This window comes from Pagrus major, chromosome 16 (genome assembly GCF_040436345.1).
Source record: "Pagrus major chromosome 16, Pma_NU_1.0".
Classification (NCBI taxonomy): domain Eukaryota; kingdom Metazoa; phylum Chordata; class Actinopteri; order Spariformes; family Sparidae; genus Pagrus; species Pagrus major.
In genome coordinates, this window is record NC_133230.1 from 29,828,045 (window position 1) to 29,845,024 (window position 16,980).

The following is a 16,980-nucleotide window of genomic DNA, read 5'->3' on the forward strand; positions in this document are numbered from 1 at the left end:
ATGCGCTCAGACACCAGGGTGGAGCTTGATATTACAAAATATGCATTTAGAACAGATACTGCTTTCCACATTCTACCATATTTTCACTATTTTTTGGCGTAGTGGATCCAAACACTTAGTTTTCTGCTGGTTTGCCAGTTGGACTAAACTAATGATTCTTTTGAACAGTTTAGACAGAATCAGAACGAGTTGATGTTGAATCGGCTTTCTTTAGTCCCAAATCCAGGTCCACGCATTATTAGATAATGGAGCATGCGGAAATGTCACTTTGGAGAATCGTGGAAGTTTAAATAAAAGTAAAATGTTTCGCCCTGACCGAATCGACTCCTCTCATGTGTACCGAACAGAGCCGTTCGGACAGTGAGTCGTTCAAAAGAATCAAATCGTTCAGTGGAACACGTGACTGAAACGTCATAGGAACACGTGACTGAAGCGTCCCAGAGGCTACTCAAAACTAGTCCGTCCACCATTTACGGATTCGTTTGAGTGACGACGACTGAACGCTCTACCTCGAGGAAGAAACTCATTCGGTATCGTAAATATTACACTTCAAACCAACAGATTTCAGAGTTTTGAGTTATATTTCTAAACCATCATCTCGAAATAACGTTTGTCGACCAGACTTTCTACATCGTTTTCACCGACGTTATCAGAACAAAGGTTTCAAGCTACAATTGAGCTGGTAAGAAATTCACAGGCCGCAACTATAACTTTGTTTGTCAGTTTATTGTAACATGTAGCTAAACGACTGCTTTTTTTAAATCGTTCTTTGTTAATACTGATGCATTGTTCATGTAATCGTTATAGTTATGTCAAGATTGTTCATAAACATAAGCGAAGGAATTAGATAGGAAGTCTTCACCGTGCTACCAGGCGTTAGCTCAAGCTAGTTAAGCTATCATTAGCTTGCGTCATCGTGGAAATTTCCAGCCTTCTCCAGCCAGCTGTTGCAATGACGTTGCTTTGCTCGCTAGGGGCAGCACTGAAAACAACTGTTATGCAACAGGCCAACACACAGCCACAAACGATGGCTGATATCATCAAGGCACTTTTCTAAAAGCATCTATGACGCATTGCTACTGTGACTGCAAGGGGTCCGCTAATTAAAGGTATACTGACAACTGTATAAAGTTATATTCTGAAAGACTTTTGTTTGTCTCATTTCAGCTTTTAGCAGAAAACAAGACAATGGCCAAGGTGAAGGATTCACACTCTGAAATGGCCCGAGCTCGCCAGAGTGATGGCATCAATGTAATCTTTGATCAGGAGAGCCCTTCCTCATCTCGTTCCCACTCCCGTTCTGGAAGCCCCGGTGTCAGCAGCCGCTCCTCTGGTTCCGGTCGCCACAGAGGACGTGGCAGCTACAGGGGACGTTATAGGTCTTCATCATCTTCCCGCAGCAGGTCCTCCTCTCACTCCAGGTCCCGCTCTCACCCCCGATGCCACAGACGGTCCTCCCGCTGTCGCTGTGACAACCATCCCAGAAATGGCAGAGCCCACTCTCGCTCCTTCAGCCGCTCACCCTCGCCAGACAGGTACTCGCGTCACAGTCGGTACAGGTCATGCTCCAGGTCTTCCAGTCATCAGTCCAGGCACAGGAGAGATGTGAGCCGTTTAAGATGCAGGTCGTCCCGTTCCCCATCCAGAGCCTACAGGAGCCGCTCAAAGTCCAGAGCCTCAACACACCCTGTCAGTTTGAGTTCAGATGGTAAGTTGATTGGATAAAATAAGGGAATAATATTTATTGTATTTGTATTTATTGCCTAGGAAGGCAGACTTTGAAGTTGACAGAAATGTTGAACTACAAATGTTAAATCTTCTCTCAAAACTTGGTTGTGTTCTCCAGATAAAAGGGAATTCCTCAAAGCTTCAAAGGTCAAGGCTGTGAAGATCCTAGGAACGGAGAAGCTGGAACTCCTGGAGAGTGTGAAACCAATCCTGTCAGAGCAGTCAATGGAGTCCAAACAGGTGTCACCAGAGCCAGAGACATGGGTGAGACATGACCCCGATGAAAAGAATGAAAAGACTCCATCAAAGGTGGGTGTTTGGGAGTGACTGTCAGCTTCACACTGAACACATTGCACACCAAAGATAAGGCTTTGTCAGGAATTCAAAATATAGGCCTAGAAATATACATTCTTCTATCTTGGACTAGATGTGAAGACAAGGCAAGAGGCATTTTAGGGATGGCTAAAAGATTTTCCATACCACCTTTTTATACATTTTCAACACATGGGAAATGGACTTTCACATCTTTTGCTGTACAGGAAGAATTATTGTTTTTTATAACAGTTGATCCTAACTGTCACACCATTTTATCAAAGTTTCAACAAATACACAGTATATTAAGCACAGTGCAATGTCTATTATTATGCCTGAGGTCTGTGTTGTGTTGAATCTCCTGTCTTGTGTTAACCTTTGGACCCCTGAGGGAACACACATACTCTCTGTATTTATTCCTGTCTTCATAGATAACATGACAGTGGTCTTCTTCACTCATCGGCACCTGGGATTAAAGGGCTGTCATGTGACTTGGGTGACGACAATATGTGTATGCGTTGAAGTTTAATTGATAACTCTTGTAATATTGACAATGTTTAGTTTATCAACCAGAGTTTTGCAAGTAAACACACACATATGTAGATGAATTGCATTTAGACATGATGCACAAGGTTCATACAAATGCTAATATCACACATAATGATCAAGCAAATCAGATATTATATTGCAGTGACTCCACTTCATATAGACTTTTTTACATGACAAATGTATTTATGCTTGCAGTTGAAATGGGTCGTTGTTATTTAGCAGAGTCTGCCACTCGCTGATGGAGCGCAGGCGTGTGGACTGCGTTGTAGTGACTATTCCTGTCAAGAGAGCTAAAAACAGACGAAGAACTCCTCTCCTTTTGCCAAAGATAAGTTGGTACACGGGCGGTGTGCTGAGGGGCTGGGAAACCTACGTCACCATCATTCTGCCACTTTAGACAGAGAAGACATCCTTTTTACTTTATTTTGTTGGCTTTATTTTTGTTTTATTCTCTTTCAAGGTCTGTTCTTGAAGCACTCATGTAAGGGAGCCTAGCCTTTGACAGTTGTATGTGGGGGGAGGGGGGACGCTGCAGTTTGTTGAAGCTAATACTTTAATAATTACTTGTGCAATAGAAGTACTCTATTTACTTTTTGTGTGTGTATATATATCAATATTAGCAATGGAAGCTATAAACCATCTATATGAACTTCACAAACTGTCAAAGCTCACCTTTAACAAAAGTGTTATGAACATCTCTAACTGTCTGATTTTCTTGTCTTTTTGAAACAGAGTGATGAGGTGGAGCCTGATGATATGCCTAGCCCAAAGATGTCCCCAACAAGAAAAATAATCTCTTTCAGCATTAATGTAAGTGACTTGAATTTAATATTTTTTTCCCCCTCAAACACTGCTTTACATTAACCTGAACATATATTGATGTGCTCTAACATCTGTTTTTCTCCTAATCTTGTCCTATCAGAATTCTGTGGCCAAACCAACGGTAGCTGCTCCATCTTCTGCTAAGGTAACACCAAGAGTGGACATCTATGAAAGCAGGAAGCCCTATGGCCACTGGGTTCCAGTCAAAACAGGCCATAACTCACGCAAACGCACACTCGCCATATTATAGCGTGTGGCAGAATACATGGACACTGTAAATACTGTAAATATTTTGTACATATCGTTTTCTTTCAGATGTTAAAGAATTAAGTGACACGAAAGTGGAGAATTCGTTCAGGTGGGATTATTTTTTTCCCTTTTTGTATGGTGCTGTTCATTGGTCCAATAAAGATATTTATTTAATAAAAAGTGATTGTTTCTGTTTGTTTTTGTAACTAGTCTCGTAAATCACTGATATGCACTCAGTGACTCAATGTTGGGCCTTGAAAAGGTGTTCAAGGAAAAGCTTTGGTTGGAAGTTAATCAAATTAGAAGGTTTCAGAGCTTCCAATACAGACTACAATTATGCATGTAGAGAAAGTTTTGACTTGTTGAACAATATCAAGGTAAATTATTCCTACAGGAATTCCCTTCGAGTACTTTCTAGTCAGTTTCTAGTGCAACCTATTGATGTATTCATGTAGGGTACACAAACAATTGAGGATAAATACACAACTCTGCAACTGAATGCTTGGGAAATGTTAACTCCATACTCATTACTGAAGTAAAAAGTTTACAGTGGTGTATGCTAGTGTCAACCAAAATCTCACCTTTTATGATGCAATATCTTTATTTGGAAAAGAGATCTAAAAATATCAATTGGACTAGCCTGGTGATGAGTAAGTAGCCACAGTAGTGAGTACATCTACAATTGGGTAACAATTACTGCACTGTAAACGATACTTTTCTGTTTTAAGGGTTATGTCCTACAAGTAAAGTGTGTTTACGTTCCCTAGGTCTGACCCGTGAAGCTCAGAGTTTAAATCTATCATATATATATATATATATATATATATATATATATATATATATATATATATATATATATATATAAATAAAATTATATATATATATAAGCTATGGGGAAAAAGCACCTTTTTAATGTTAAAAGTAGACTGTCAGTTTGATTTTGGAGATGCCCTCTGCTTTAACAGCCTGGGTTAAAACTTTGAAATCAAATCAGAGGGTTTTGCTGTTTACCAACAGACATAACCAGTGTATGGGCTAATTAGCCTACTAGCAAAATGATTGAAAGCCTGCCAATTGAATAGGTCTGTAGTACAGGATAGCCTTTTCTGGGATATTGCGTCTGACAAGTACATGACTGAATAAGTCAACATGAAAATGATTACAAGTCATGCAAGTTCTTATAATGACCACAAGGTGCCAGTATTACATGACTTTATGTCTGTACATGGGTAATATTTCTTTTGGGAGATTTTTACGACAGGTTGGCTGGTTTCAGACCTCTTAATCACCTCCAACGTCTGCTTGGTGACTTAAATGTGGTTACAGTGATAAACAAAAAAGAAAATTCACTTAGATAATCAGGCTAGTTGATGAAGTTGTTCCAAAAGTAGATATAATGCTGCTGTATTAGTTCAGAAGTGTTTTCAAAAACATACTTAAAACAAGCCACACTGTTCGTTATGATTTGTAGTTCTCTTGACATGCACATCAGCCATTTCATGAAGGACATTTTGACATCGAATAGCAGAGAAAGAACTGGTGTAAAATGAAAAAAAAAGAAATGGCTGAATTTCATTTAGTTTCAAGGTCCTGGTTAGTGGATAACTGCTTATTGAGACACCTGAATGGAACAGAGCCACGTAAATGTTTTTATTACCACCCAGGCTTTTCCCACAATGAGAAGTCGAAGTGTCGTCTGTGTAAAACATCTGTAATATTGTATCAGTTATTATCTTGGAATCACAGCCACACAAACAACTCTTTATTGCCAATTGAACTCAGATGATCACCAACCATCTATCACCATCGGCTGTCTGCTTACACAGGATTTAAACATGCCCCTTCTTGAGTATCTTGACGTATCCTGCTGTTGTGGCGGCTATGCTTCTTTCCCTAAAGCCGGTGTGTTTTTATCTTCCTGGGCTCTTGGCATATGTTAAAACTACTGTTGAATTCTTGCCAGAAGGTAACTTCTATTGGGTGAGATAACTATCTATTGATGTGATAAATTTCAGTCTGCCCCGAGGACTTTTCAGGCTGATACTAAGATATATGTTGCAAACTGTTGTAGTAAAAAAGGTAACATCACAGTTCCGAACATGTCTGACTGGCAGACTGCATGTCTCCGGCTGTAAACTGACCTGTAATCCTGATTAATTACACTGATAGAAGATAAAACATTAAAATACCTAACGCGGTGAGGTTAGATCAGGAGAGATACTGCAGCAGGGAGAAGGTACTGTTCACTTGATATATATTAATATGCAGTTACAAAGCATAGACGACAGGCAGGTTTATCTTGTGGAGCCATCACATACACGTTAATTCTTTTAAGATTTTTAAAGAGTTGTCACCAATTACTCACTTTCAGGCTCCTTGTTTCTATGGAAAAACTCGATTATTGACATTCATTGTTATTTATCTAGTAATTTTCTTCTTGTCTGGGCTTAAATTAAACCTATTTTGCTTCACAGGGAACCCTTTAACTGGCAGTTTGCCTTGAAAGAATCAAAGGTGTCAGATTTGATACAACAGTGGATTTATGCCGTGTTATTCCCAGTCACTAACCTCGAGCTGATCAGATAAGACTACAAAAATATCAGTCATAAACCAGAGCACTTAATCCACCCAGAGTCAGCTATCAAAGACCTCCCCTACCCTTCATCAGCGAGACATAAACAACTCGTCTTCGCACACTATCTGTCGAGTACTTCCCCTAAAATTTAGTTAGCGTGGTTCATCAGTACAACAGAATATAGTAATAAACTTTGATTCAGTTCAATGCTGGTCAGCCTTTGCCTACACAAAACAATGCCCTGTTGAGGGAGCAACACCCCTATGTTGACACAAGCAGGAGTTCAGTAAAAGGAGACTTGCATGAGAACCCATTTTCAAATCTTCTGCAGTCACAAGGCTCTCCTGCTTGTGTCGCAGCCCTGGGGCTAATTGGTTATACTGAGATGCCGGTGATAATAATAAATAAATTCAATTGCTCAATTGTTGGTCCTTATCTCTTGTGTGCACCTACACTAAAACATTCTTTTGGCTGGCATCTCCTGCTAGACATGCCCCGAGGTTTGATGGTAGTTAATGGTGGCTCATTCTCACGCTCACAACGCCTCCGTCATGAGACCACACGCATTAAACCAACAGAGAAACCAACAAGCGTGCAAGATAACTGGATAATTGTAAGTGGTTTATTTAAAAATAAAGGATAAGAAGAATCATAACAGTGTTGTTTTAACTTCTAATACTGTACAAAGAACACCACATTCCATATTTTACAGAAAATTTAATTATCTGTCAAACCTCAGCATGATATAAAAGAAAAAAAGAAAAAAACAAAACTGCCTTTTTAATACAGAGCCCATTTCAGTATTTTAACACTCTTGGTATGCAGCAAGTCCTGAGAAGAAAAAGATGCACCCAAGACTCCTCAATGAAGACAAAAAGCTAGAACAGCGAACATGTCTGCTGAGGTGACTGGACCCACTAGACTGCTGTGCCTCTCTCCAAGTTTTGTTTGATTTCTGCTGTGTATTTTCCGTAGAAACGCTCCGCCTTCTTGTTGAACTTGGCGTTCCTCTCGTTAATGTAGTCGATGTCTGCGTCGTCATTGTAGGCCCTGCGTCGGCTGTACTTGGCCCGCTTCTCGATCCTGACAATTGCAAATAAAAGCAGCTTAGGGAGGATTTCATAAACCAGTATGGCCTCTATCCATGGCATATCCAATAACAATAATTGGCTACAGGCAATAATTTGGGATGGGGGGGGGGATGGGGGGTTGGGGGGCATTTAAATTTGGCAAGGAGTGGCGATGGAAAACCTAACACAGACATACATACTCAGAGGAAAATACTGTCAATTTGTGAGCTCCCAGTCTTTGATTCACTGTGTCTTCAAAGCATTGTTGTGCGTCATACCCTGGCAGCTGAATCCTTGTCTAATGCCCCACAGTTGCATCTCTAACACAAGTCTTAGACTGTTTTAAATATAGAACAGCTCAGAGAAAGACAAGGGGAATCACAGGTGCGAGGGACATCTGCAGCAAAGACAAAAACGTACTGAAAAACTTCACTCTTTGAAGGAGGGGTCTTTTAAATGTACGGGAAACTAAAGGTACTGTTTGATCCCTGTTTTGTCTTTAGAATGGCCTCTTTTGTGGCGTTCATAAAGCTTTGCTAACCATTTATCCAGACCCACTCACCACAAGTACAGTATGGACCATTTATCTGACATATGGTCATTGACATAGTCTGCCATTGTCTGACCAGGACCCTGAGAAATATTCTGCTTAAAAGATAATCCACAGACTTTGTTGTGAGTAGTATCATGTAGGAATTATTTTCTTTCTACCGAAATACAACCAGAAACCATATCACCGCACAGAAGGACATGTGCATTTACTCATGGATCGAATCATGTGCAGTGACACGGTTGTTGGGTGTAGTTCGGAAGATAGACAATAGTTCCTCCATTAAACTGCTCACAACAAGGTCTGTGGATCATCTTGACTAACCAGGTCATGATTTCTAGAAAGAGATATTGCTTTTAACTTTTTCAAATGTACTTCTGTCTACCACTATATTTGAGACAAACATTTAGACTGACATTTAGTCAGATCATACACCCCCTGGTTCACACAAAACTCCCTCCACTTCAAATTGGCAAAAAAGGTCACAAACCCATCGATAAATAATTTAAGTCTGAGATAGTCATATTACCAAACCTATTCGCACACTACGTTTCTGGTGCGCTAGTGCTGATAAAAACGTTTGCCTGAACCCACTGTCTTTCTGAGAAACATGGAAAAGTTTGGGCTTTAGAATTGCATAAGCAAATCATAATTAGCATGGTTGACTCAGCAATGCTGAGCTCACTGCTGCTTTTTTTAAGATAACGGGGGTGGAAAATCTACTAAGGGACATTTTATGTAGGACTAATCGCCTGCCTTGGGTACAGTTCATTATTGTATCAAAGTTTTCCATCATTAGTGTTTAGCTTGTTAGTCTGGTCAAATGATTCTTGTTACTTCTTAATGGCAACAGCCACAGAGAGCGGATATCAAAGAGAAGTCCTTTAGTACTAAGGTTTATCTTAGTGGTGCCCAGTGAGTCAGGCTGATACTTAATGGGCGGGCTGAGAGCAAGATGAATCAGTGGACAGTCAGGAGAGGGCAGGGCATTGTTCTTCTCCTGCATGTTTGTGAGTGTGACTTACTGTTTCTCAACATCTTCCACCATGCGGTCAATGCCCTCCTTTGTAGGGACATGGGTGCCGTGTATCAGGCTATTGGATGTGGGGTGGAAGTCCTCACCGCTGTGAAGCACCAGCAAAGGAATTAGAAATGCATAACCACAGATAACGAGCATTTCAACATGCTTATACTGATTTTTCTATTCCACCATTGTGATTATAGTCCTCCTAATGAGAGAAGATTTGGTTTCAGGGCATAATGTGCTGGTGCATCCGTCATGGTTCTGCATGCGTCAGCCTTTAAGGATGAAAAACCTGCAGGCAGTGAACTTTTTGTCAGCCTTAGCGTGCAGGCACTATAAAATTTATTCCAGGAGTTGGCAGTAATATGTCAACACTAACCCCAGGGCTAATCACAAGGTTACAAGTTATTATATAGAAAATGCTTTGTGCACATGTGATGGCTGAATTCTATGATGATTATGCCAAACAAATTGTTACAATTTATTTTACTTGGCTAAAACTGTCACAGTTACGCTCTTAACAGCAGAGACATCCTGATGTATAATGGCTCTGTAAGTGGGAATGCACAAAGACATTTCTTCCTATGCTGAATTGTCTGTCTGAACAGTACAGTAGTGTCACAGCAAAGAAAGATGGGAGAGTGGCTTTACTCACCATTCTTCCCTCTGCTTCTCATAGCTCTCCATGTCTGGTCTGATTTGCTTGGTGAGCCTTTGGTACTGTCGCAATTGGGCCTCTGCATAACCTGCAGTCCATTGTGTGAGACAGAGAGAATTTTTTTTGTCTGAGTTATAATTGCCGGAACAAACACCAAGCAGGCACGAGGCTCAGCAACACAACCTGCGGCTGGTTAGGAGGGGGATGAAGAGGCAACTCTCCTCCTCCTTTCCTCTCTTGAAGCCCCTCTGGTGATAATTTTCTCCCCAGAGGTTTTAATTCAGAAGAGGTTTTGAAGCAACAGATGGCAGCCATATTTAGGAGACACAGCAAGTCTTTTGTCGGTAGATCAAATTGGGATGATTAATATCCCAAGGGGTCCTTACATGCAACCAGCTCTATACAATGTTGCTGTATGTATATGTATATGTATATGTATATATATATATAAATATATATTTAATAATATGTATATATATATATATATATATATATATATATATATATATATATATATATATATATTTAATAATATATATTTAATATATATATATATATATATATATATATATATATATATATATATATATTTAATAATATATATTTAATATATATATATATATATATATATATATATATATTTAATAATATATATATTTAATTATATATATATATATATATATACATATACATATACATATACATACAGCAACATTGTATAGAGCTGGTTGCATGTAAGGACCCCTTGGGATATTAATCATCCCAATTTGATCTACCGACAAAAGACTTGCTGTGTCTCCTAAATCAGTGATATATATATATATATATATATATTTAAAAAAAGAAAAACCATCAGTGTATTTTCAATGTCGGTATGTGTCTTTTTAAACATAGACAATGTACAGTGCATTCAGAAAGTATTCAGACCCCTTCACTTCTTTCACATTCTTTTATGTTGCAGCCTTATGCTAAAATCGTTTAAATACATTTTCCCCTTCATCAATCTACACTCAGTACACCATAATGACAAAGTGGAAACAGATTTTTTTTAGCAAATTTATTAAAAAGGAAAAACTGAAATATTACATTGACATAAGTCTTCAGACCCTTTGCTATGACACTTAAAATTTAGCTCAGGTGTATCCTATTTCTCTTGATCATCTTTGAGATGTTTCTCCGTGTCCACCTGTGGTAAATTCAATTGAATGGACATGATATGGAAAGGCACACGCCGGTCTATATAAAGGTCTCACAGCTGACAATGCATATCAGAGCAAAAACCAAGCCATGAGGTTGAAGGAACTGCCTGCAGAGCTCAGAGACAGGATTCTGTCAAGGCACACAAAAGCTACAAAAAAATTCTGCTGCATTGAAGGTCCCAAGAGCACAGTGGCCTCCATAATTCTTAAATGGACGAAGTTTGGAACAACCAGGACTCCCCCCAGAGCTGGCCGTCCGGCCAAACTGAGCAGTTGGGGGAGAAGGGCCTTGGTAAGAGAGGTGACCAAGAACCGAGGTGACCAAGAACCGAGGTGACCAAGAACCCGAAGGTCACTCTGGCTGAGCTCCAGAGATCCTGTGTCGAGATGGGAGACACGTCCAGAAGGACAACCATCACTGCAAAACTCCGACGATCTGGGCTTTATGGCAGAGTGGCCAGACAGAAGCCTCTCCTCAGTGATAGACACATGAACGCCTCTGTTCTGTTTGGCCTCAATTCTAAGCATCATGTCTGGAGGAAACCAAGCACCGCTCAACACCTGTCCCAATACCATCCCAACATTGAAGCATGGTGGTGGCAGCATCATGCTTTGGAGGCGTTTTTCAGCAGCAGGGACTGGGAGGCTAGTCAGGGTTGAGGGAAAGCTGAACAGAGCAAAGTACAGAGATATCCTTAATAAAAACCTGGTCCAGAGCACTCAGGACCTCGGACTGGGCCAAAGGTTCACCTTCCAACACAACAATGACCCTAAGCACACAGCCAAGACAATGCAGGAGTGGCTTAGGGACAACTCGGTGAATGCCCTTGAGTGGCCCACACAGAACCCTGACTTGAATCCAATCGAACATCTCTGGAGAGACCACCGACAGTCCCCATCCAACCTGACAGAGCTTGAGAGGATTCTGCAGAGTTATGGCAGAAAATCCCCAAATCCAGGTGTGCAAAGCTTATTGCATCATACCCAATACGACTCGATGCTGTAATCGCTGTCAAAGGTGCTTCAACGAAGTACTGAGTAAAGGGGTCTGAATACTTATGTCAGTGTGATATTTCAGTTTTTCCTTTTAAATGATTTATGCATAAGGCTGCAACATAAAAAAATGTGAAAAAAGTGAAGGGGTCTGAATACTTTCTGAATGCACTGTAACATCCATTCTGTTAATGTACAAACTCAAGTATTCCACAACATCATATGACATACTCTAAGTTCACAATTGCCAACGATGCAAACACTGATAAACGTGGCTGTCTGTGACACTATTTCCAAAAATCTATTCCTGCTGCTCCCTACATAAACACAGACAATGGAGTTTCTGAGTATTTTCCCCCTGGAAGGAGTTTTCCAAAAGGTCAGTTTTCAGTGACCTAAAGCATTGTTTAAGTGTTTATGAAAGGCCAAAGTAAAACTTTAAGAAATACAGGGTTAAGAGTGGACAGGGACTTAGACAGGTTCTTCTGAGACCAATACCTGATTAAATGATTATATATTTTGAAGATAAATAAAGTAAAAAAAAAAACTAAAAAAAAAAATTGAACAGCCCAACTTGAATGATACATTATTTACCAATTACATATAAACCAAGTGCAACCAAAGGGTACACTGCAACAATCTATGTCCGTCTGTCACCAACCTGCGAATCCTGTGTCTGGATTCTTCTTCTTCTTCTTCCTCTCCCACCGCTCTGCATCGTCAGCAGTGATTTCCAACAGTTTCACTCTGTCATAGTCCTCCCCTCTGTCAGCACAAGCCTAAAAGCCAAATGTTTGTTTTTTAGTAAACACAAAGCAGACCTCAATGCATCAGACTCTTTCATTTGATATTTCATGAGTAAACTTTCCCTGGGTTGAGTTTGTGGGAATATTCAAAATTCAATGGTGGCTATTTTTAGGTTCTCCAGGAGCACCCACTGAATCATTATCATCATTCTCTTCAAAGGGAGCACTAACATCATGTCTAGGCTGCATATGGGTATCAGACAGCCACAGATATAAGGAAATTACGCAGTGCAGGAGGAGTCAAACAAATCCCCGCCAAATGGAGGTTGATGCACTGTGAAGTAGTTTCGCGATCCTTTAGCCATGTACTAAACTAAACTAAGGACAAAGTGTTAACTAAATGTTTCACGCAGTGAATCAATAAACTAACACAACACCTTTCTTTAGTGAGTGCAGTTGTACTTAATCAAAACAACTATTTCTATTAAGTGCCCATAATCTTAAGCAAACTTCACCTATCCTTTAATTAATCTAATTATCATAATATAATCCAATCATTTTATGGTATTTCAGCTTCGAGTACAAATATGTCAATTTGGGACACAAATTATATTAGAGACAAATATGACAAGACGACTGAGTCTACAGACGTGCTAGTTTATGACACTGAAACACTGTCTGATCTCTGCTTCAAGTAACCTGTTGTCGCAATCATGACGTCAGACAAACTGCTGCACCTGTGTAGAGCCACCCAGTACAGACTACTGAACCAAGACAACTATTTTGCAATTTTTAAGACATGTTCTGCAAGGGTTCAGAGAGGAGGGAACAAGTCTACTACATCTTAGCTTTCCCGACCCTCAGGTGTGCATAAACTGCAGGTTAGTAACTTCTTTTTGAAATACATATGTGAATGTATTGGTTTATCTGATCAGTATTGGCCATGAAAAGCAGTTTTTTTATCAGTTTAAAAAAACTAAAACTTCTTGGGCATCCTTACGATCTGATCAGCGACATGTTATCATCATGCTGAATATGCACAGCACCATAGAGTTTATGAATATTATACTTAATCACCTTTTTCTTCTGATCTTCAGCAAGCTCCCACTCCAGCCTGGCTTTCTTAGCCTCCCAGTTGGCGGGGAGTTTCAGTCTCTTGTCCTCCTCCACAACCTCCTGGTGATTGAGTTTGCGTGCTTCATTCTGCAGTAGAAAACAGCACATGTTGACATGTTGCAACTGGATGCGAGTGGGTCTATCAGAAATCCACATCCAAACACCTTATTACTTGGACAGACGGTGTATGTGGACACGATGTTGAACTGCTGCTTGTGTTAAAGGGTGTTTTTCACAGCTGTGTCCACCTTAACACCACGACACAGACTCACGTCTTAGGAATAACAGTAGAAAACAGTGTTTTCTCTCTATAACGTAAATGTGAAACAACTCACCCGTTTGAAATGTAACTCTCGAAACTTGCGCAGTCTCGACTCTCTCTTTTGGGACGCTGGCGTTTCAGTTGGTTCCTCTTCGGTGGCTGTAACAGACTCCTGAAAATAACGCCAGGTAACGTTACCACCATGAAGTACGATTTAAGTATAACATAGACAAGAAAGTCGACTGTATCTGCCAGACAGCAAAGGGAAGGAGAGAGATGTCCCGAGCTAACATAGCAATATCTAACGTCGGTTAGCTTAGCACAACAACACGAGCTTGTAAACAACACGCAGGAGACAGAAACACATTCTCCGCCGGCAAAATGAAACATCGCTTTCGTGGCATTAAATTAACAGACAGTGATCTGCCACAACACCAACTAGATTGTGTTATTTGACATTAAATTCAAGAAAGTACTAACCTCACTACAGGACGCCATTGCTGTGCTAACGTTACGATAAGAAGAAGACAGGAAGTGTGACGTTCAGACCGGATATTACGAAGAAGAAAACGTAAACGTTTAAATTTCATTATTTTGTCATATTAAAAAACAAACAAAACATTAATGTGAATTTGTGACGTCTGTTCTTGAAAGATACATATTATTATTATTATTATTATTATTATTATTATTATTATTACATTTTTTCTAATCTTGAATACTATTCCTTTCTTTATATTTCAGAAATACATAAGTGGCACTGACATAACTATTTGCATCAGTAAAAGTAACACCATTTGAATTATGTGAGCTGTATTCTTCCATATGAAAGAAATATATGCATAAAGACAAACCTAAGGATTTTGGTATTCTAATATTTGCAGCGGATATTTTGTTAACAATTACAAATCACAACACAAATACATTTAATCTCCAATTATTTACTTTCCTCCATCATATATAATAAATTGAGCTTCTGACCTTTATTTTTTATTTTTGTATGACCGTGTGCATAGTTCAGAGCTGCCATTTTATGTCTTACGCTCAATAAGAAAGTGCAGGAGAAGAAATGAAACCACATGAAAAGGGCCATAATGACAAGGAAGCTACATACACAAAATATTTGAGGGTGGTTAAAATTTTTAAAAAAAATCCTTTATCAAAGAGCTGGAGGTTTGATTTGGTTTGGTTGAACAGATGCTATTGTACTGTTGCTTAAAGTGTCTTTCATGGAGTTTAATGTCATCAGAGTCAATTTATTTTATACCACGTCAAACCTGTTATATAACCACAGAAAATGAATAATTATCTCTAATAATGTTGTATCAGTTGTGTGCACTTTAGATCTTTCTTATCATGGCACCGTGGCAAAATAAATTGCAAGGCAACTTCTGTTTTACAGTAATGTCTTTGTGTATAATTTTAAACCAGGCCATCTCACAGCCTTTTGAAGTTCAAATTCATCGAAAAATACTGCTAGACTAATGGAAATTGGCATGACGTGCACAGACAGTAATTATGAATATGACTGGAGGTAAAACAGTGAGAGGCATGAAAGGTCAAGCATAAAGTCATCAGTGTGCCACACAGAGTCTGTTTAGACTCCACTACACTCAACTGTTATCCTTTTTTGCTGCAGCGAAATGAAATCTCATTCATATTATCAGTGCATCTTATTTTTGACCATAAAAAACATAAGCATCAATCAGGGCTTTGGAACATAACCTAGGACCTGCAAATATGATTCTACAATCTGATCAGAAGACGAAAGTAAACACTTTCAAGAGCCATTTAAGCATGTTTGACTTGCCAAAATGGATGTGCTCCCTGTTTGATTGCATTATACTAATAGAGCTCTTTCGGAGGATGTAATTAAGTGGAGTTTATAGTCTTAGATTAAAGCATCCTCTAGATCACAGGCAATGTTAATGGAGTGATGCATTTTCGCTGGAAACCAGATGGGAGCACATCACAACAGAACAAAACATCATAAGCTACAGTAATGGGCTGGGCTCTACTACTGCCATGCAAAATAGAAAACATCTTCATAATAAATGACTCTCAAAATGAGTAAGACAGAGACACAGGAAAGTAACTTGAAAAAAGAGAATGAAAGTAACTCGCATTTCCTCTGTATTTCATTCAAATTTAATGGCAGAGTGCAGAACAGTTTCAGAGTTGTGTATATGACTTTTAATTTCCCAGACATCAGTACAAAACGAGCGTGAGAGTTTACAATGTGTCTTATGGGTGTGTTTCTTCAATCGCTGTTAATCTCTTTGTTAATGTCATCCACACATCCTTTACAGTTCTATTGTGTATAAGTATTCTCATGTGTTAACTAAACTCCCCTCAGGGTGCTTTCACTCACTGCCCTGGAAGCACTGACATGTTTTGTTTGCACAGAGAGCTGGAAAGCAAGAACTTATGTAGGAACAACTGCAACTTCATGTTTAATGTTAATGTCCTGTATAAACTCAAGGTATAGTGGCTTAGCAACAGTTTTTCAAATAAAAAAAAACTACACAGAACATACATTAGTTGATATAAATCAGTCAAGAACTGAGTGTGATCTGATGTTAATAATTGCCTCCAGTGATGTCACTCAGTGGCTAAGTTGCACTGTGGGTCATGTAGGCACCAGGTTTTCAAAAGCAGTCCGCTGGTCCTTATTGCACTCCTATAACACTGTTGGACTCACTGTGGACAGAAAACAAATGATCAAAACTGAAACAGCAGAACCAGAGATATCACATTTATTATTCCACACATTGTTCTTTATTTTTAAAATCTGGCACCTACATTACCCCCCAATGCAACTTAGCCACTGAGTGACATCACTGGTGGCAATTTATCAGATTACACACAGCTTCCTCTGGAGCCACAAAAGACTTTTTACTACTTTTTCACATATGCAGTCTTGCTCCCCAAAACCTGTAAACACATTTTAATGTGTAAAATTGGTGGCGTTACCCTCTAAGTCTTTTTGTTCATTCTTGTGCTTCATTAGTTATCATAGAGATTGGTTCAATATAAGTTTGACATCCTAACTGGCTTTCTGATCTATACATGCTGTCATTGCCTTTTTAACAATACTGAACTTTAGTGCAGTACGATGTGGATCTCC

General features: G+C 39.3%; 2 protein-coding genes across 2 annotated transcripts; one reads left to right on the plus strand and one right to left on the minus strand.

Annotated features, from left to right (window-relative positions):
- The first annotated feature begins 472 nt into the window (after positions 1 to 472).
- On the plus strand, positions 473 to 3,840 carry rsrp1 (arginine/serine-rich protein 1). The gene is made up of 5 exons (XM_073483478.1): positions 473 to 682; positions 1,168 to 1,708; positions 1,847 to 2,037; positions 3,322 to 3,399; positions 3,512 to 3,840. The coding sequence occupies exons 2-5, from the start codon at positions 1,189 to 1,191 to the stop codon at positions 3,659 to 3,661; spliced, it is 939 nt and encodes a 312-aa protein (XP_073339579.1). The 5' UTR covers positions 473 to 682; positions 1,168 to 1,188; the 3' UTR covers positions 3,662 to 3,840.
- A 3,003-nt stretch (positions 3,841 to 6,843) lies between these two features.
- On the minus strand, positions 6,844 to 14,388 carry syf2 (SYF2 pre-mRNA-splicing factor). The gene is made up of 7 exons (XM_073484428.1): positions 14,334 to 14,388; positions 13,927 to 14,025; positions 13,553 to 13,678; positions 12,391 to 12,508; positions 9,535 to 9,625; positions 8,881 to 8,979; positions 6,844 to 7,318 (listed from the first exon to the last, which is right to left on the minus strand). The coding sequence occupies exons 1-7, from the start codon at positions 14,349 to 14,351 to the stop codon at positions 7,153 to 7,155; spliced, it is 717 nt and encodes a 238-aa protein (XP_073340529.1). The 5' UTR covers positions 14,352 to 14,388; the 3' UTR covers positions 6,844 to 7,152.
- Between the last annotated feature and the right edge of the window lie 2,592 nt (positions 14,389 to 16,980).